Source organism: Nuphar pumila, chromosome 1, assembly GCF_984573655.1.
Source record: "Nuphar pumila chromosome 1, dmNupPumi1.hap1.1, whole genome shotgun sequence".
NCBI lineage: Eukaryota > Viridiplantae > Streptophyta > Magnoliopsida > Nymphaeales > Nymphaeaceae > Nuphar > Nuphar pumila.
This window is the reverse complement of record NC_143249.1, coordinates 115385712-115407520: the sequence shown is the minus strand read 5'-3', so window position 1 is coordinate 115407520 and position 21809 is coordinate 115385712. Positions and strand designations below refer to the sequence as shown.

Sequence of the window (21809 nt, the reverse complement as noted above, 5' to 3'; positions counted from 1 at the left end):
TCTTGAAATGTATGAATTGATGCTCTCTTATTTAATTTAGTTGATTGAATAAACATGACTAGTTGTGTAATTGTTTCAGTTAATTCTAAATGCTAAACTATGAAATTTCTACTAAAATTCTTGCTTTGTATCTCTGTCTTACATGTTTAGTATATCTCACTCTACTGAGACATGTTTTATCTAACCCTATATGGTTTAATATTTTTCAGGTAATGAAAAGTAGCTTACATGTGAAGGCGGGAGGTTGCGACAGGGACTGAGCCTACCTTTCCTTTGCATTTACAAGATTTTTGGACTCTAATTTATTATTTGATTATTATATCAATGGACTAAAGTAATTAAATGTTTTTTTAATGAATATGGACATTGATATATTTTATGCAAGCTGAAATCTAGTTCTTTTGAATCTCCATAATCGTATAAACTATGCATGAATAAGAGAAGTAGCATGCTAACTTTTAAACCCGACGAGTTTTTCTTTTCGTTGTTATTTGCTAAAATATTTAAAGGTTTTAAAAAAATCTACCATTTATGGGTTATAAAAATTGGAGTGTTACAATCAAGGTTTGGTGCTAGAAATTGGTGTAAGATTACAATGCATGTCTGAAACAATGATTGTCACTTTATACACGACACAGGGACATGTAAGAAACTATCGAACGCATAGCAAAAGTAATGAAAGCACCTAATTCAGTTCAAAGTGGGTCAAATGAAATCCCACAGAGAAAAGAAAGGGACTCAATTGTGATTTGGTCTGTTTCCTCTCGTTGATTCGCTTTGTCAACTATTATGATGCTATTTGGAAACCAAATATGTTACACTCTCTATCTTGGTACCTTCTTGAGATTTCATTGATTCATATTTTTTCATTGGAAAAATACTATCAAGGTGGTATATAAAGGTAAGATTTGATCGATTATGCTGAATCCATATTAAATCATAAGTTATATCAAAAGGACATTTTTCCAATGATTTATATTAAATCAACTATGGTGATTCCATCTATAAGATCTGATTTGATCATAACAGCTTGTATCATAAGATTAAAAAGGGTATATATAGATTGGCAATGACATAGGGTATGAGTAGATCCGAACTGAAAGCCAAATATACTTAGACAAGAATTTTATCGGTTACACTCCTCCCCTATGTCATGCCTATCTTCCTATCCATCTTGGGTATTTCATTGATTCAAGGTGGTTTCATGAAATCAAACTCCACATGTCATTTATGTTCATTTACTTTGGGCACAATTGGAAGCGGAAAACATCCAAGAAAAGTAAATCAAGTTCGACCTTTTTAAATGAGAGAAAATGTTTCATAGAAAAACATTTTGAAAAAAGTACCATTTTTTTATAGGAAAGACTCTTCCATGAGAGGGGTGGAGGAGCCTTTCCTATCAATAAAAGCTTTCTGAGCTTAATGAGAGATGCCCCTCTCTCATCGACTACCCCAAGATGTCATCTTGCTCTTCCTCTTCTTCTTTTTCCTCCCACCAGAGGCACCCCCTTCTCTATGGGCGGTGGTGGCAGTAGCAACGGCGGCATGCCTTATTGCTTTGGGTTTGGTGGGACTCTTGATCATGCATAAGTTTTGCATTTTATTCATACTATTTTATGCATGATCCAGTAAAAAATTGCATTAAAAACTCATTCTTATTAGTGTTTTTGAGAAACATATTTAAATTGAAAATAAATAAAAAAATCTCATATTTCAAGCTCTTTCCTGCATTTTTCAGTGTGTAGTTTTGTTTAGAACTTTTTAATTCTTAGTCTAATTAGTTTAGAAGTGTTTAATTAATATTTCATTCGGTTTAGAAGAGTCCTTTTTGTGAAACACATTTTTTCAGAAGTACCAATTTAAAATTTTTGAAAATTAATTAGAGTTTTCTGAAAAAATGTGTAACCTAATTTTTTTAGTATAAATAGTATGTTTTCAGCCAGGGAACACATTTTTCCCTCTTGAGAAAAAGCGGGCCTCTTCTTCCTCTTCTCCCTCCTCGTTCCCAATAGGTTCTCTCTTGTTCTCTTTCTTTCTCTCCCGAATTCATCTTGCTTCTAACATTTTTCTAGCATTGGTTTTTCTTACCCCCTCTCGACGGAGACATGTGCAGCTCAAAGGTAAGACAACTTTATTCTTCTCAACCCCTTCATCGGAAACTAATCGAAAGGTACATTTCTTCTCCCGTAGTTTTAGTTCCTACATACATACACCATATCATTGCATATAGTTTATTTGATTATTGCATATTTAGTGCATATAGATTAGATTAGTTTTATTTTTAATATCTAAAAATATAAAAAGAAAAAATATATAAAATAGTTTAGTGTAGACATTTTTCTCAATTTGTGTACTGAGTTAGATAGTAGTATTTTTTAAATATTTAATTCATAATTTTAAATTCATGTTAGCTGTTGTTTTTATCAAAATTAATTAGTTACTTTCATTAGACATAAATTAATGTAATTAAAATTTAGTTTAGATTTAATCATGTTAGCCGATTAGGGTTTCTTGTTTTAGTTTCGATTATTTTCAATATTAGATTTTGTTTTTCTATGCATGTATTTACGTTCATTAGGTAAATTTATATTTATTTAGATCATGTTCTTATATTAGTTTAGTAAATTTAATTGTGTTAATTAGTTTTTAATTAAATTATTGTCAATCTAGATAATCAATAGTTAAAGTAGATTAGAATAATTAGATTTTTTTTATTGAGCCGATTTTAAGAGAGCATGCGATTTGATGTTCTTTATCAGTTATTCATGTTATTTTAATTTCAACATGTATTTCTTTTATTTAATTTAGAAAATAATGTTAATCATAATTATCATTTTTAATTAGATTTTTTTATTTTTAGCCAATTTTTGTTCTTTCTTAATTATCATTTTTTTATAGTGTAGAATATTTCGTTAATCACATTTTGCTTAGAGTAATTCTTAATTAATTTTAGTTAGTTTAGATCAAAGTCAATTCACGTTAACCACTTTAGATTTATTTTTTGTATTTATCATGCATTTTTAGTTAAATGAATAGATAGCCAATTTTTGCTTATTTCATTTGATTATTAAATAGCTTAGGTTAATTTTTACTTTACAGTTTTATTAATTAATTCTGGAAATTCGGGCCACATATAGTTCTTGTTGGATTCATTTAGTCTTTTTTGTCTTTTAGTTAATATGTTCTTAGTTTGTTACATTAGTTATTTTCTTTCTTGTTAATTAGTTGATTAATTTGTTTAGTTTATTTTCATTTAGTTACATTGATTCTTAGTGTTAAGTAGTTAGTTTGATTGTTAATTTCATAATTGGTTAGTAGTTGATTAGTTTCTTGATCGTTAGCTAGTTAATTTTATTTTGTCTTTTAGTGAAGTGGTTGTTACATGTAATTAGTTGTTATAGGTTAGTTAGATTCTTTTTTTATGATTTTTGAGTAAATTAACATTAGATTTTTGTTTAGTTTTTCTGTGTTTTGTTCTTGTTTTATGATTTTGTTTTGTAGGGAAGTGGTTAAACGTGCGGTGAGCCCTCAAACAAGCCCCCAAAACATCCCAAAACAGCCCTTAAAAGAAAGAAAACCAGCTAAAGCATAGAAGAAGAAAGGAGGGACTAGAATTTCAAGCACTGAAGACCCTTTTTCTCTTTTCTTTTAGATTAGGATTATTTATTTTATTAATTTAAATTTGTAAAAGGCCTGTAACTAATTATTATTTGTTTAAGTCCTACGCAGATGGTCGTACTCTCATTTGATTAGTTAATTAATTATTTTTATTTGCAAGGCAATAAAGAGTAGATTTCTGTGGAATACAAAGTTTTCTCTCATTCCCTGAGTTTGACTGGGATTCACCACTAGTGTGAGCCAGTTTTTATTATTTGGTGTCAGACTTCCATAAACCATTTTTATCAAAAATATCTTTTAACAATCTATTTCATAAAACTTACACCACCTCTTCAACTGGAGAACCTCTTCGGCCACAAGCGATCAAGTAGTTGTGGTGGTTTCTCCCATGGAGGTTCTTCTCCAGGTAGGGTATCATAGGTGCATCATCATCGCCACCATGACAATTTTTTTCAAGTCTATCGTTCCAAACAAATCTGACAGCATCAATGTGAAATTTTTTCTTTCTTTTTTGGTAGATTTTTAATCGTAGATAATTGGAATTATACCTTTAACGATATTTTTTTATTGTTGGTGTGATTGTTTTTCTTCTTTTTATTCAGATTTTTTCGAAAGAATATGATGATATGTGGCATATTTATAATATTGTTGCAACAAGGGATAGGGTTTTAGTTGATACTGTAAGGTATTTTTTTTTATTTCTAGATTTTTTATTTAGAAATACATATGTTTAGTCATTTTATATATACTTTTTGAGATTTTTTTTGAGATGTAGTTGGCGATTTTGGAGAATAGTGGTTGAATTGGTTGTTTGATTTTTTTTTTCAAAAAAACTTAGGAAAGTACATATGATGGCTTCTGACGGGAGGGACTCTGAAAGCATGAGGCTCAAGCTGGAAATTGAGGTAGTTTTTTTTCTTTTTATTGACATTAATTTGTAATTAGTTTTTTTTCTAATTTATTTGAGATTTTATGCATGTCAACTTAAAAAAAGGTTTGAGGATGCTTGTTTCTTTTGTTATTATTACATGTTATGATACAATTTTATGTATTCTACCTCAAAAAATTATAGTTTTGTGTATGATTTTTTGTGTTCATTATGAAAGAGAATGAAAATTAGATAGTTTTTAGATTGGAGTGCAAATTCATGGAAGGGATGATGTGGGTGTTATGTCACACATACTCTTCTAACATGGCACTACACCCGCACCTGGGCAGGTGTGACACCTAGAGACAACTTCCTTTGTGTTAGGTGAAGTCAACCACACTGAGGTCCATTTCTATCCAAAAGTAGATTCAGTTAACCCTAATCAAGTCCATTTTTATCTATATTATATATATAAATACATAAATGCACACAAATACACGTAGTGTTAACTTAAAATTATTAAAAATTATATATATATATATATATATACACTCCCTGCACCCAAGTTTTTTTAGAGTGTCGCATTATCACATACGTGCCCATACCCGCATCTGCACTCACGCCTATGTGACATAGTGTGGGTGTGTTGATCTGCATTTTGGTTTTTCATTTTGTTTTGTTTCTTGGCTTCTTGGAATGTGAACACTATTTTGTTAGCAATATTTTAGGAGAAGACCTGCCATTTGTTAGCTAGGAGGAAAAAAAATTCAATCACAAACAAACAAGCAAAAAAAATTCTCTTTTATTTTAACATGTTTTTCTCATGCTACACAAACAAAAAAAAAATCTTTTGAAAAACTTCTGATAGGCAAAACTTTCTTTTCCTATGAAAGTTTTTCTTAGTTCCAAACGTGCCCTTAGTGAATGGTTAAGGTTTGCTATAGTAGTTTGTATGCACAAACGACCTATCAAATGAGGTGCAGCCCCTTTTGTTGGTTTTTTCTTCAAATCAGATTAATGTACATGTTTTGTTTAATGGGAACGGGCCTTTGGATCGCAAAATCTGACCTATATATAGGTTTTTCGGATCCATAACTCAACGACTATGAAAGCATTAATTTTCCCATACTAAAAAAAATGTTCTTTCATCAAAAACAATATCCAAGAGGATTACTACCAAGTTGACCATGATAAATACATCTATGAGACTACATTGTGTCAAAACAACTAGCATCGTGGGATTCAAACTATGGTGTGGGTATCATTGATTATACCAAATATAGACCTTATAGTGAATAACTACATTCAAATGGCCAAAATCCAACTCCTGAGCAGGATATTTTGGCAATTAAAAAATCAACGGTTGGCAATACAAAAAATGTTGTGATTTAAAAAATCATAATTTTTATTAAAAAAATATGATTAAATGATTAAATATTAATAGATAGACCATCTTGAAGATTAAATTTGATGGAAACAACTTGCATCATAAGATTTAAGATGTGTGAATGAAGGGGATGACATATGTTGGGGAGAAAAAAAGCGAAAACATTTCCACTTTATGTGAATCACTTAGAAAATTTAACAAACACTTGGTAGGCACAATCACTTAAACCTCAACTACACAAAAGCAAACATACAATTCAATAGGAGTAGAAAAAACACAAGAGAAATCAAATGAATGAAAAGAACACAGTGATTTGCATGAAAAACCCTCCTCAAAAGAAGAAAAATCCTTGGGGTCACCGTTACAAGCCCACTATGTGAAATTGGGTTATAATGCTCTCTTCTCGAGCTCCCAAGGTTGAGGATACAACTTTCTTGCCTACAAAGAATCTTCATTATTCTCTATTAGTGCTAGAGAGTACAAGTGTTTAACAGTGGTCTTCTAAAGACCTGGGCAGAAAAAGGTCTTTAAAGGTAGTCACAATCACTGGTAAAAAGCCTTTTTTTTACGTGTGGCATTCCATGATATATATATATATATATAGTTGGTGGCATGGTGACAAATATCGCGATATTTACAAAAATATCGCAAAACAAATGTGGCATAAACTGTAAAAGTTTTAAATGGTTAAATCTCGCGAGATTTTTTTTTGTGACAATTTCTCGCGATATGTTTGTCACACTTTTTTTTTCATGGTTCTTTCAAGTTTCAAAACCCTTGAAACGCTAGGTCCCCTTTGCAAAAAACACAAAAAACCTTGCTCTGCGAGGGGCGACAGTCGGTGACCGCAATAGAGTAACATGTTCATCTCTCTCTCTTTTTGTCTCCTAAGTCCTCTTTTCTATACTATAGGTGTGTTTTTTCATCGATGGGCTGGAGGTGTATATGTAACAATGGATTGTTTTGGGTATCACTATGCATCTCTTTGTTTTGGGGCATCACTGTGCATCTCTCTATTTTAGGCATCATTGTGCATCTCTCTGTTTTTGGGCATCACTGTGCATTTGTTGTTGTTGGCAGCTACAACTCTCTGTTTTGGGAATACTGTGCATCTCTCTGTTTTGGGGCATCACTATGCATTTGTTGTTGTTGGCAGCTGCATCTCTCTGTTTTGGGAATCAATATGCATTTGTTGATGTCAACATCTACATCTCCCTATTTTGGGCATCACTATGCATCTCTCTATTTTTGGGCATCATTGTGCATGTGTTGTTGTTGGCAATCAGTACTTTGTGTATTGAATCAATTGCTTGAATAAGATTCAAAATTTCAAATATCTAATTATAGTGTTACAATACAAAATGTTGAACGTGAAAATAAAAATAAGTGGAGTTAATGAAGCCATCATACATGATACCAAATCACATGAAATTTCTCCTCCTATCTGCAAATGCTTGGTAAAAACCCAAAACAATGCCTTATAAAGAACCAACTTTGCAATAGATATATCTCCACATTATCAAGAAAAAAAAAGTAGAGAATATTAAAAGATAAAAGCATTAAAATAGAAAGGAAAAAAACAAAGTTCAATATCAAAATACAAAGTGAGTACACACAGAGATCTCAAATTAATGGACCACAAATAAATGTGAACATACAAGGTTCCATAAAGCAAAAAAAATTGGAAGTTCAAACATTTTCATGTTGACAATCAGATTTCAGATGAACATGCAAAAGCAAAAGTGGAAAAACATTGTCAACATAATTCATCACATATGGGAAACAATGGCTTGACAGAACAGGTGTTTAAAATTCAACGGAAAGGAGAATTAAAATTCAAGAGAGGCTTCAGCATTAGTAATTCAAGCATCAAGTTCCATATTTTTGAATAACCAAAACATAGCCTAAAACATTGTCTTCAAGAGCACAAGATGTAAAGCTATGGAGCATTTTGAGAATGGCAGGAAATTAATGTGAAAAAAACTCTGAACTGTCAGCTTCGAATAAATTTATCAACAAATTAAAATGAAAATAATTCATAATGTGCAATTAAATTATGGGAAAAAAGTAAAGGAAAATAATATGCAGAGAAATAACTAAAATGCATCAAAATAAAAACTGAAATCAAGCAAAAAAAGTGAGGAAAAAAGCAAAAGGCAGATTACATCAGAATCAAGAAAAAAAATGTAATGGCAAAACTAGTGAAAATGCAAACAGAAAAAACAAGAATTCAATTGTTTAAGATTGACAATCAGATCTATAGAACATAACACAATTACAATAAAAGATTTGATATGTTATCAATCCCAAGAGAAAGGTTCTGAACAAACAAAATTCAAGAACAAATTTTTGAAGAAATTCCTTATATAGAAAACATATCAAAAAATAATGAAAGGAAATTAAATTAAATAAGAGGGAAAAAGGCTCATGGATAAGATAACAATAATGGAGAAAAGGATAAAAGAATTCAAAAAATGAACAACATCAACTCTCAGATTTGCATGAATAATTGCAAGAACGAGAAAATAAAGTGAAAAATCATCACACTCTGAAATTTAAGGAATTCAAATAAAATGTGTGAAATTCATGAAGGTCGCCATAAGCTTCTAACAAACAAATGCATACAGTTAGAGATAGTGGCCATGTAGCATATAGTTGATGACATTGTCATCTGAGACTAGGGCACTGGGAAACAATCAGAGTTGCTCATTACTTGGCTCATAAAGAGTTTGTTCAAACTCATAAAGAGTTTATCCTTTCAATTATTTGAATTTATGGAGTTGCCTTTACTTCTTACCTATTGGTTATGTTAAGAAACTTCTATTTTGGCTGTTCTATTTTGATGTGCTTAACAAAAAACAATAAAATGTTCTATTTTTAATGCATTGTGCTAAATATTTGATTATTTTGATGTGTTCTATGTAGAAAAAAAGATGGAGAGACCTAAAGATGCATTATGAAACCATGCTACACTACAATCAGATGGTCTATTACTTTGCAACTATTATAAGGTACACTTTAATGTGAGAATAACACGATTTAAGTATCGTCTTATGGGTATACCAAATAAAGATGTTGCTGCATGTGGGCACGTAACGTCAGATGAAAAACATCTAACATTGGCTTCAATTCATGAATTAGAGTCTAAGCCATCAGAGAAAAAATCAAAACTCACAAGTTATTTGTCTCCTACTGAAAGCGGCTCAGATTATACTTCTATATGAATATCTTCTACTTCTCTAAGTATAGGTATGGATCAACGAAATACTCTAAATGCGTTTATAAAGAAGAAAGAGAAATAACATGCATATATGTGTGTAGCAAAATGTATTGTCATGAATAATTTGCCTTTTAGGTTAGCTAGAGATGATGTATTTAAGGAGATGATTAATGTCATTGCAAATTGTGGATTTGGTTATACCTCTTCAAGTAGTGAAACAATTAGAACAAAATAGCTTTAAAACCTAACAGGACAAGTTGTAACATTTATTGATGAGGTAAAAAAGTCATGGTTGATATCAGAATGCACTTTAATGTCTGATATATGGACAGATAAAAAAAAATATTCACATATAAATATTTTGGCCTCATGCCCTAAAGGCACAATATTTTTGAAATCTAAATGTGATAAAGGGTCAAAAACTAGTGAATATATTGAGGAGTATATATCAACTACTATTAAAAAAATTGGATCAGATAAAATAGTTCAATTCTTAACAGATAATGGCTCAAATTACTTGAAAGCAAGGGCTGCAGTGGAGGTAAGATACTCTCATATTTTTACATCTTCTTGTGCGGCACACTGTATTGATTTAATACTTGAAGATTATGATAGATTGCCTAATTTCTCTCATAGATTATTAGATACAAAAAGGATTACAAACTTCATGTATAAATCACAATCAATTTTACAACTTATAAGAAATTATACAAATGATAGAGAGATACAAAGGCCTGAGGCTACTTGTTTTGCTACTAATTTTTTATGTTTACAATCTATATTGAAAATGAAAGATAAGTTGAGATTTTTTGTTGCTTCTTCTGAATGAAGAGATTTAAAAAATGTTAAGAAAGGAGGAGAAGGCAAAGATGTGACTGATATTATACAAGGAGAGGAGTTTTGGAAAAATGAAAAAGAAATAATACCAACAGCAGAATCACTTATAAAACTTTTGAGGATAGTAAATGGGGATGGTACTACCATAGGTTACTAATTTTATGAAGGCATAAATCATGTTAAAGAAGAAATAAAAAGTTTTTATAAATGTTAAGTAGATAAGTATCTACGAATATGGGACGTCATTGATAGTAGATAAGAGGTCAACTTGAAAAATGACTTATATATTGTTGTTGGGTATTTAAATCCATAACTTTTTTATAATGGTCATGTAAAGATGAACAATGAAATCATAGAAAAAATAAAGAAAATGATAAAAAAGATGGTTGATAAGGAAGATAAAAAGGATGAGCTTGCTTCAGAATTGACTTATTATCATTCATAAGATCCAAAAATCATTAATGAAATTACAATATCTCTTCTTCGTACTGCATATCCACGTAAGTTTCAATTTTATTTTGCATGTTGTAAATTTTTTTATTTTAGAATATATTATCAATTTCTCATTACTTGCTTTTGGTTTTATTAGGAATATGACAGAAAATGAGTGGAGCAAATGTCCCTATTTATAAAATATAGCAATTAAAATACTTAGTCAACCATGCACTGCAACTGCATGTAAAAGAAATCGGAGTGTATTTGAAGCAGCACATACCAAAAAGAGAAACCGTCTTGAGCCAACAACTCTTACTGATTTAGTTTATGTGCACATGCACATGCAAAAAACTTCAGTTGGAAAAAAAGCAAAAGTTTCTTGACTTATTGCATATGACGACATTGATGCATTTACATATGACTCAATTGAAGAAAGGAATGAAGAAAAGAAAACAGAAGATGAGGAAGAGGAGGATGAAAGCATTGACGGCCAAGGAATTGATGAAGACACTTTTGATTCCACTTTTGATTTTTTAGTTAATAGCAAGTAAATACTTTTTTTGTATAAACTTGAATCGTTATGATATCTCATGAACTTGTGGTCATTTTGTTTATGTTTTTCATACTTGGTTATTGATACTTAATGTATGATGATTTAGTTGATGCTTGATACTTATTTGAATGAAAGTACATTTGATGCACATGCTTGATACTTATTTGATGTTTCATACTTTTTAGATAGGGTTAGGATTGAAAATAGATTATATTTTTTTTTCATGTAAAATTAAATAAGTTTATTTTATTTGATTTTTTATTTTTAAAACTTTTTGAGAATTTATTTGAATTTTAAATTTTTTTTCGAGATTTTGCCAAAAAAACTCAAGAAATATTCAAAAAGTTGAAAATCTCCTTAGAAATTCAGAGCTTGCCGTTTTAAACTTTTGTCACTATGGTTGGTGGTAATGTACCAAGATCTTCATATCGTGGTACATAGATCTATGATCGAAAAGCAAAATCTGTCATTTGGTTATGTTCTATTTAGTATGTGAAGATATGGGTGACTGACCTATACAGGGAAGCTATAAAATAAGCAGCCTGGATTCTTATTCGTGTTGGACTTCAAGATGACACAATAGCCTTGTTGCACTTGCATATATCCACCGGTTGATGAATCAGACGTGTGGGATGATGAAGTTGACAAGATTGCATTACAACAAGGTTTTGCAATGCCATTCAAGGGTTGACTAGTAGACGGTTGCAAACAATTCTACGTATCAAATGGCTTTTGGAGATTATGGGCGCCGTTCATCTCAAGGATCAACGGTGTTGGGAGTGAACTGCACAGTAATGTATAGATATATACTTGTAGATTGTTGTGTAGCTTCCCGACCACTTAACTCCACCACCTTAACGCCCTTTTTGGAGACAAACATGCATTTCATTTATGAAAATTTGGTTATATTTAATTCGTTATTTCTTAGGCATCCATCGTCTTCATGTTTTTTTTTTAAATGCAAACTGAGGTTAGGCGGACCCCTACCAAAACAGCTGCACATGTGGCAGAGCGATTCGATCCTCGGCCTTCAGCTTGACACAGGACCCCGCTTACCACATGGGATACCACCTCGGTATCTTCTTCATGCTTTACACAATACATAACCTACACTTCACATTTGTTTGAATACTTATTATGCATACACTTGTTAGAGCTCAATAACGAAAACCAGAGGTTCGTAAGACACTAGAAACTTCATGAACTGAATTTCAAGAAATATTTTTTGTGAAGAAAACTTATTTAGAATTTCAAAAGGCATGATTTCAAGAATTCTTGTGGTAGTCATCCAATCGAAAGCATGTTAATAGGGAATAATTGTTGATAAGCTGCAACTTCCTATATTGAAGGTCAAAGGACAAATAGCATGAAAGTCTGTTGTCAAGGAGCTACCAGCGATTTGCAAGGGAAATGTTGTTCAAGCTAACACTTTCTTCGGAAGATGTTCTTTAACTTCCTGTGAATTTTAAATAGTGATTGTGTAAGAGAGTGATCCAACTTCACTCTCTTTAGGGCAAACCCATTCTCACACCAATTTCTTATTAGAGTCTCGGTGTGCAGCGTAACATGGATGCATGTTGTTCCTTACTGCTAGCTCGTGCAGGAGTTCATTGGCACTTCTGATCCAGTTCAACAGCTCCTCCACTTTCATCATTGTTATCGCTTTGGCCGTCTACACCATTACGTGGGTTATTTATGAATAAGATGTAGGTCATTTATTTTCGAAGCAGGTTATATGTCCCCCCCCCCCCCCCCGAACAGGGGAGTTAGCTACATCTCATGTTCGGGGGTCCCAAAGAGCACCACGTATGTAAGCATGTGTGTCTCGTATCCCCATGTTTGTCAGCATTAATTAGCATTGGAGTTTGATGCGATTGCAAAGACTTAAGTACCCACTCCTCCATTGGTGCCAAAAAAAATGACGATTCTTGAAAATGAGAGGTTGTAAAGACTTAAGTGCCCCGAAGATGATTATTTAAGACCCAGTCTCTGCACTGCAGGATTATCCGAGAAAGAAATCTCCCCTGGAGGAGGCCATGAACATTAACTCTCTCACTCTCTTTCTCCCTTCTATTTCTGCTTTTGTGCACATCCAGCAGAAGATCCTACATTGCTTCATCAAGCATTGACTGACCTGCACATTGACTGTTGTGGAGCTTGATTCAGAGTTTTTACCCTTACAGGAAGAGGGTTTGGGGGCTCATTCCAGCGTGGGTAGCATCATTCAACTAAATGAGTTGTAGATCCTGATTCAGAGTTTTTACCCTTACAGGAGAGGGGTCTAGGGGCTCCTCCCAGCGTGGGTAGCATCATTCAACTTGAAGAGTTGTGGAGTCTGATTCAGAGTTTTTACCCTTACAGAAAGGGGGGTCTGAGGGCTCCTCCCAGCGTGGGTAGCATCATTCAACTTGATGAGTTGTGGAGCTTGATTTAGAGTTTTTGCCCTTATAGGAGGAGGGTTTGGGGGCTCCTCCCAACGTGGATAGCATCGTTCAACTTGATTCGTTGTGGAGCATGATTCAGAGTTTTTGCCCTTATAGGAGAAGGGTTTTGGGGCTCCTCCCAGCGTGGGTAGCATCGTTCAACTTGATTTGTTGTGGAGCCTGATTCAGAGTTTTTGCCCTTACAGGAGAAGGGTTTGGGGGCTCCTCCCAGCATGGATAGCATTGTTCAACTTGATTCGTTGTGGATCCTGATTTAGAGTTTTTGCCCTTACAGGAGGAGGGTTCGGGGGCTCCCCCCCGGCATGGGTCCCGGGTGTCGTGGTCAAAAAATGCACAGGGTGTCGTGGTGAGAAAGACATATGTTTGTTTCAAGCAAGGTTGGAAGAAATCAATGGAAAATCCAACAAGGAGCATGCCAGAATCAAGATGTGGATGTCAAGCGAGAATGGTGTTGTGCAACTTAAATAACACAAAATAATAAGGGTCTGGTTTTTAGTTAAAATGGGGAATAAAATGACAATAGAAATTGCTTAAAATTTACAAGAATAAACTAGACTCAATAACAAAGACACTATTTTATACGGATTTGGAATATGACCTCGGGTTAGGGAGATATGGCCCTAACAAGTTTGTCCTAATTCAGGTAGCGATTTACAGCGATTTGCTTACTGAATAACATTACAAATCACTATAGTGATTTGCGAAAGACACTACAAATCGCTATAGTGAGATTCAAAAATACTGTAAATCGCTATAGCGATTTGTAGAAGACACTACAAATCGCTATAGTGAGATCCAAAAACACTATAAATTGCTATAGCGATTTGCGGAAGACACTACAAATCGCTATAGTGAGATCCAAAAACACTATAAATCACTATAGCGATTTGCGGGAGACACTACAAATCGTTATAGTGAGATCCAAAAACACTATAAATCGCTATAGCGATTTGTGGAAGACACTACAAATCGCTGTTGAAAAGTCGGATAACACTATAAATCGTTGTGGCGCTCATTGGAGACCCGAAAATACTAAAAATCATTGTAGGAAAGTCCGATAATACTACAAATCGTTGTTGGAAGACCCCAAAAAAAAATTTGGTCCGGAGGGCGCTGCCCCCCGAGCCACCGCCAGGGGCGGCCCCCCTGGACCCCCACTCGCTGACCGCGCAGTGGGATCCACGCCGGGGGGAAGCCCCCGGACCCCCCTCCTATAAGGGCAAAAACTCTAAATCAGGCTCCACAACTCATCAAGTTGAATGATGTTACCCACACTGGGAGGAGCCCCCAAACCCCCTCCTGTAAGGGCAAAAACTATGAATCAAGCTCCACAACTCATCAAGTTGAACGATGCTACAGTCAGTGTGCAGGTCAGTCGGTGTTTAATGGAGCAATGTAGGATCGTCTGTTGCATGTGCACAGAAGTAGAGAGAGAAGGGAGAGAGAGTGAGAGAGTTGATGTTCATGGCCTTCTCCAGGAAGAACTCTTTACCTCCCTTGATTTCTTCTCTAGAGAGATAGAGGGTTTTACAATGTTTTACGGAGAAAGAAGAAGAAGACTTTGAAAAGTCAACATCATCCTCGACTTTCTGGATGGAGGACATGTTTGTCCTTTTTTTGAACTGTTTGTTTTTTCTTTTTTGAATGAAGGGCATTTTTGTCATTTTCTCAAACCATCACTTTATGAGAAGAATAGCAAGAAAGGGTGTTGAAGTCTTTGCAACCACACCAGACTCCAATGCTTAGTGATGTCAACATACACGGGAATACGAGCCCCATGTGCTTGTATACGTGGTGCTCATTCAAAGCTCCGAACACAGACGTGGGATTCAGTGAATCATCGGGGGGGAACATACACCACCCTCTCGTTTATTTTGACATGATGATTCAGATATTTGCAACTTTACGTTCAAACACTTGATATTTTTATGAAAATTTATCTGAGTTGAGATGACATTTAATCAATATTTTTATTCAGAAAGAACCAACGTGTGTTTCGAAAGAGTATCGCGGCAGTGGACGGGGGCGGCCAAGTCTCACCCCGTTTGCACTGAGAATGGAGGACATGAAATGATGATGGAGGTTAAAATCAAAACCCATGCGAGGATGGACTAAAGTTTTCCTTTGCCCCACCCTATCCCCCATCTTGATTCCCACCTTGCCCTGCCCTGCCAATGGACTGAGGAGAAACGGGGGCCCACTCCGCCTGGCCCTGTTTAAATCAGAGATGGAGGACATGAAAAGGGAATGGAGGTTAAAATCCAAACTCGTGCAAAGATGAAAGCGAGGATGGAGGTTCGGATTTTGGGACCGGACAAGGGTGGAGACTGTGTCCCCCGCCCTGGTCCACTCAAATCCCTATCATTGGCATGTATGACAGTAATGTCGTTCATCTTAAAAATAGACATTCATCTAAAAGCGAAATGACATTGGTAAAAGGAGTGGGGCCCATTCAAGCTATAGGCATCTCTTTGGTACATATTTTGGATGTCATTCATATTGAGGGATGACACCTGAAAGTGCTCTAATGAAATACCGTCCGAACACACTCTGACCTGATCCCATCTGGTCTTGTACAAGTGCATGTCTAGGACACTTCTCCAAATGATGCTTTAACCATCCATTACTTTCTTAAATGTTTAACTCTTGAGGTTTTGTGGTTCTACTTCATTAAGGTTAAATATGTAACTTGAGCGAGAAAAAAAAGATGCACATGGCACTAGCAATATACTGAAAACAAGACTCAGATCAGGCCACTCGACGCTCATCTCCGTTCAACGATTCTCGCCATGTAGGCAAGCATCTTTAAGGGGTTAATGGCGTAAACACTGTTCTGTTAACCCTAGTGTTTTAAAAAAAAAGAAAGAAAAACATGAAATAAATAAAGATCCCACTCTTTTCTCTCTCTCTCTCGACCTCTACTTCTCTCCAGCGTCATCCCTTACCAAAGCCACCATCGCCCAACCTCGACCTCCTCTGAAACATCGTTCCTCGCCGGAGCCACCTTCGCCCAACCTCTCGACGCCCCTCGTCGAGTCGAAGCATGATAGTCTATGTGGCCATAAACTGCATAGATCGGTCTCATCCATGAACAAGGGCCCGTTCGTGGATGAACCTGGACCTTTTTCTAAAACCATTTTTCAAACGCATCCTTATCAAAATCCTTGGTCCACCGAGATCCTCTCCCAGCTGACACAATTGCTCGCCGAGCCTGAGGGAATCCCAGAGAGAAAGCAGCTTATAATGAGGCATGCTCGGCATACAAAAATAGAGACTTGAAATTGAAGCTCTCTTGAAGCAAACCTCAGAAAAGCCTTCAATCTTTTCTTTTTCTTCTTTCGTTGTGTTTTCTCCTCTTTGCTGATCTTGTAGGCTGCGATTGTGAGATTCCTCCTTCATCAAGGACCAACAGTGGTATCAGAGCCAGGTTAGGTCCCAAATCACAGCCTGCGACCTGAAGCAGTCGATCTCTCCTTCGGTTCCCGCATATCAGTATCTGCAAAACCAGGTAAGATTTTTTCCTTTTGGGTTAAAAGGAGTTTTTTTGTAAAGGGTTGTGTGTGCAAAATAGCACACCAAAGCTTATCTGAAAATTGCTCAAGTCTCTGTTAAGACCTCGACATACAGAGGCCATTCTTTGCAAATAAGCTTGTATATGTTTCATTTGAAATTCAAAAACTAGCATACTTACCTGCAAACTTAGTTGAATGTTAGACATAAAATATATATACATATATATTCTGTTGGCAGGATATATTCAGGTCGATGTTGTTTTTTCAACGTCACCTTGAAATCCTGCCCTTTTTTTCCTCTCTCTAAACGACCGGTTGGAAGACAACCACTGACGTATCTGTCAATAGAACACCACTCAAGACCGGCTGGAAGACAACCACCGGCATACTAAGCCTTAACCCAAAACTGAGAAGCTCGTTAAAAAGAAAAAATAATAAATCACAACACAGAGAAACCCAGACAGATGGGAAACAGGGTCAGAAACTAGTAGTTTGCAACCGGATCTACAAACCCAAACCTCCTTTGAGTCAGAGAGTCGCCAAAAAAATCTTCGGTAGACTTGTACCTTTGAGAAACCGAGAGAGGAAAGAGGGAAAAACATCAAAACGCTCAGAAAATAGTAGCCTGCAACCAGATCTACAAACCCAAGCCTCCAGTAAGCCGGAGTGTCACCAGGATCTGCCGGAAAGACCACCGGCAATGCTGTCGCGCTGAAGTCGGTCGAGAGAGGAGAGAGAACCAGCAAAAGAAAACTGGAAAAAAAAACTCGAAAAGGGTTTTTTATACCCTGATCTGAAAAATTTCAGTTTCACCCTTAAACTTTCAGATATTTTTAAAAATGGGTTAAAGTTTTAAAACTTTTATCCCACAGTCTTTTCTTTTTAGAAATTACAAAAAACAGTTTGCATATTTTGGAATTTCATAAACTATTCTAATTTTTACAAAATTTACTTCTGAGTACCCAGGTCTTTCTGAAAATCACAGAAAGAGGTTTGTCAGAAAAAAAAACAAAAAAAAAGGGAGGCGTTTTTTGTTTATCACTAAAGAGGATGCATTCTTTATTTTTTAAGGTTCTGAATTTGTGAATTAACTCACTCTTTATTTTTGTGTCTCTTTTTTTTCTTCTTTTGTCTGAATTTGCTAAACTTGTCAAAACCTGTCTTAAGAAAATGCTCAGTCTAGTGTGCGCTTCTGAACTAGCCAAAACTGACAAATTGAGTGGAATAAACTTTGCCATCTGGAAAAGGCGTATACCCTTAGCCCTTACCTTAGAAGGTCTAGAGTACGTCCTAAATGCCCTTGTATCTAAGCCTGAAGAACCCCCATCTAAGGACGAAAAAGACAAATATAAAAAGTTTTTGAAGGATGACTTAATGGCTAGGACTATCATCCTTACCTACATGGATGACGACCTAATTAGGGTGTTTGAAGATTACACCTTAGCAAAAGATATGATGGAAGCAATTGCTGCAAAATATAACACAACATCAGAGGTTCACATCCAGCTACTATTAGAGCAATATAACTCATATAGAATGAAAGAAAATGAGAGTGTAGTGGACCATGTCAATAGGATATTAGTTATGGCAAAAGACCTAGCCATAGCCGGGAATGTTATTCCAGACCGTATGCAAGTATCCACTATCTTGAACAGCCTACCACCTTCCTAGAAGATGATAACTACTGCCCTTAGGTTAAAATCCAAAAATCTTAACCTAACTGAGTTGCCCCTGCAGTTAGCTATAGAACAAGAACACATGAACAAAGAGAAAAAAATTGAGTTGTTGATTGCTCAAGAGACACCCACTAGTAGTTGAGTACCTTTTAAAATCAATAACTTTAAGAAAAAAGGTAATGGCAAGTTCAACAAAGGACAGGGCTCAGGTTTTCGCAAACCCCAAAGGAACAACGGCTCCCAAGTCAAGTGCTTCAAGTATGGAAAATTGGGTCACATCCAGAGAAACTGCAGAATCAAGATTTCAAACAAGACTTATGGGAATAATCGATACAACAACGACAACCATAAGAAAAAGTGGCAACAAAGAGGTTGTTTGTGTTGTGTCGGAATGTCACTTTGTGAATGAGGAGCTTTCAGGGTGGTGGATAGACACAAGAGCTACTCGTCACAAATCCAAGACTACCGATGGGGTTGTGGATCTAAAAGAGTTCAAACCTGGTAAACATAAAGTCTATATGGGAAACAACTCCTATTGCGATGTGCTAGGAATTGGATCCTATAGATTGAACATTGGTGGAACAAGTGTCTTGTTTAATGATGTTCTGTATGTACTTTCTATGAGAAGGAATCTAGTGTTTGTGCCAACCCTCACTAGAAAAGGGTTTAAGGTCAGGTTTGTCCCTGGCAAAATCACTGTGGGTAAACATGGTAGAGTTTTGTTTGAGGGCAAGTATGTAAAAGAACATAACAGGTTCAAATTATGTGACAATAAAGAAACTCTTTCTGTCTATATTGATTGTGCCTTTAGTGTTGATATAAATACATGGCATAAAAGATTAGGTCATATAAGTATTGAAAAATTGAAGAAAATGGCCCAACAAGGCATTATTCCTACTTTTGATGAGTCTCACTTTAAAAACTGTGAGTCTTGTATATATGAAAAGATGGCAAGAAAACCCTTTCCATCAAATGTTGTGCGAGCTAATGAACTATTAGAAATAATTCATACAGACATTTGTGGACCATTCAGAGTCCAAGCTCACAGTGGTATGTTATATTATATAACATTCATTGATTATTTCTTGAGGTATGGATACTTGTATCTTATCAGACAAAACTCTGAAGCACTCGAGAAATTCAAAATATATAAAAGTGAAGTTGAAAGACAACTTGGAAGAAACATAAAGAAGATAAGGTCAGATAGAGGCAGTGAATACACCTCTAATGAATTCTGTGAGTTTTATAAATATCTTGGCATTGACAGGCAAAGAACTATGTCAAGAACACCTCAACAAAATGGTGTTGCAGAAAGATATAACAGAACACTCTTGAACATGGTCAGATCCATGTTGGCAGGTGCACAGTTACCCAAAGTATTTTGGGGAGAAGTTGTGAGTACAACTATGTATACAATGAACCGTGTGCCCTGCAAAGTTGTCCTAACCACACCTTACGAAAGATAGACTTGTATGAAACCAGACTTAGCCCATCTCAAAAGATGGGGATCTGTAGCACATGCTAAGATTCTAGATCCTACTATAGATAAACTGGATAATAGATCTACTAGATGCATTTTTATTGGTTATTCTAAAGGATCAAAAGGCTATAGGTTATATCATCAAAGGTTGGGACTGATCGAGAGTAGAGATGTAGAGCTCCTTGAAGAACTAAATAATGAATCCAGTGATCAAGGTGATGACTTGTTTGATTTACTGGATGATGATGAGCAGTTAAGCAATGAACCAACTGCAGAACAGTTTGGTAATGAACCAACTGTGAAAGAGTCGGGAATGAACCTACTAATTCTGATCCCTCTACTTCTCAAAGATTGAGTGGTCATAAAAGATCTAGATCTCCTTCATCCTATTTGGATGATTATTATGTATATTTGTCTGAGGAGTTGTGTTATTCAGTGGACCTGGATGAAATGACTGATAACTTGACATATTCTGATGCAATAAAATCATATGAAGCATCAAAATGGAAGAAAGCTATGGATGAGGAAATAGAATCTATTGAAAAGAATAAGGTCTGGGAATTGACCGATCTTTCTAAAGGGAGAAAACTTGTTGGATGCAAGTGGGTTCTAAAGAAAAAATACAAATCTGATGGAACCATGGAAAAATTTAAGGCTAGATTGGTGGCTAAAGGTTTCTCCTAAAAAGAGGGAATTAATTACACTGAAACCTATTCACCAGTGGCCAAGTTTGCATCTATAAGGATAATTTTGTCCATAGCGGCTTTCTTCGATCTTGATGTATGGCAGATGAATGTAAAAATTGCCTTCTTGAATGGTGACTTAAAAGAAACCATTTATATGGTTCAGCTAGAGGGTTATGTCACAGATAGTGACAAAGTATATGATCATGCATTTATTTTAGCATTTAAATCATTTAATTTGTGCATGATCCAATAAAAAATTATATTAAATTCTTAAGTTTATCGTTAGTTTCAAGAAATCGCGCGAAAAAAAAGAAATATCAGAAAAATCATGAATTGCAAGTTTTATTTTACAATTTAGTGCTTTTTAGTTAGTAAATTTTTGTCACTCGTATTCTTTTCAGTAGTTTAGATTTTAATTAGATTAAGTTCGAAAAATAAAGAAGCGCATTTTTAAAAAGTTTAATAAAAGTAGTTTAGGTTAAATAGTGTAGGATTTTGCACTTTAGGGAAAATGTTTTAGCTAAGATCTCTTTTTAGAATTTCTTAAAATTAGGAATACTTTGTAAAAAAAAAAATAACAAACCCTTCTCTCTTTAAAAACCTCGCGTAGAGGAAGAAGAGGGGGTCCTCCATTGCCAAGCCTCCTTCCCTTTTCTTCCTAACCCCTCCCCACTGGTTCTTCTTGCCCTCTCTTTCCTCCTCCTCTTTCTCTCAACCTCTCTTTCACCGGTGGCTTCTCTCAACGGACCGACGACGACAAAGGAGCGGCCACCTCTTCTCTCAACCAAATCCACGGTAAAAACTCTCTTCTCCTTTTTCCTTCTTCCTCTTTCTCCTCTTCTTACCTCTTCTTCTCTTTAGATTCTTGTTTTAGATTAGTTTGTTTTGATTTAAAAAAAAAAGTAGATTAAGCTTTTGTTGTTGCAAGTATTTTTAAGGTTTTGTTATGTTCGTGCTCATTGATTTTCCCTCTGTTCATTGTTTTTCTTCTGTTTGTGCATTGCATTGCGAACTGTGCATCTGTTTGATCATTGCATTCATCACATCATCCATCATCACTCGTGCAAGTAGTTGATCGGCTCTGTTATGAATC

General features: G+C 35.1%; 1 protein-coding gene across 1 annotated transcript; it reads left to right on the top strand.

Annotated features, from left to right (window-relative positions):
- The first annotated feature begins 18044 nt into the window (after nucleotides 1-18044).
- On the top strand, nucleotides 18045-18545 carry LOC149849108 (uncharacterized). Its single transcript, XM_090007142.1, has one exon. The coding sequence runs from the start codon at nucleotides 18045-18047 to the stop codon at nucleotides 18543-18545; it is 501 nt and encodes a 166-aa protein (XP_089863268.1).
- Nucleotides 18546-21809: the final 3264 nt, after the last annotated feature.

Coding starts and splice junctions, on each gene's coding strand:
- LOC149849108 (XM_090007142.1), top strand. CDS start 18,045: ATGCTCAGTCTAGTGTGCGCTTCTGAACTAGCCAAAACTGACAAATTG.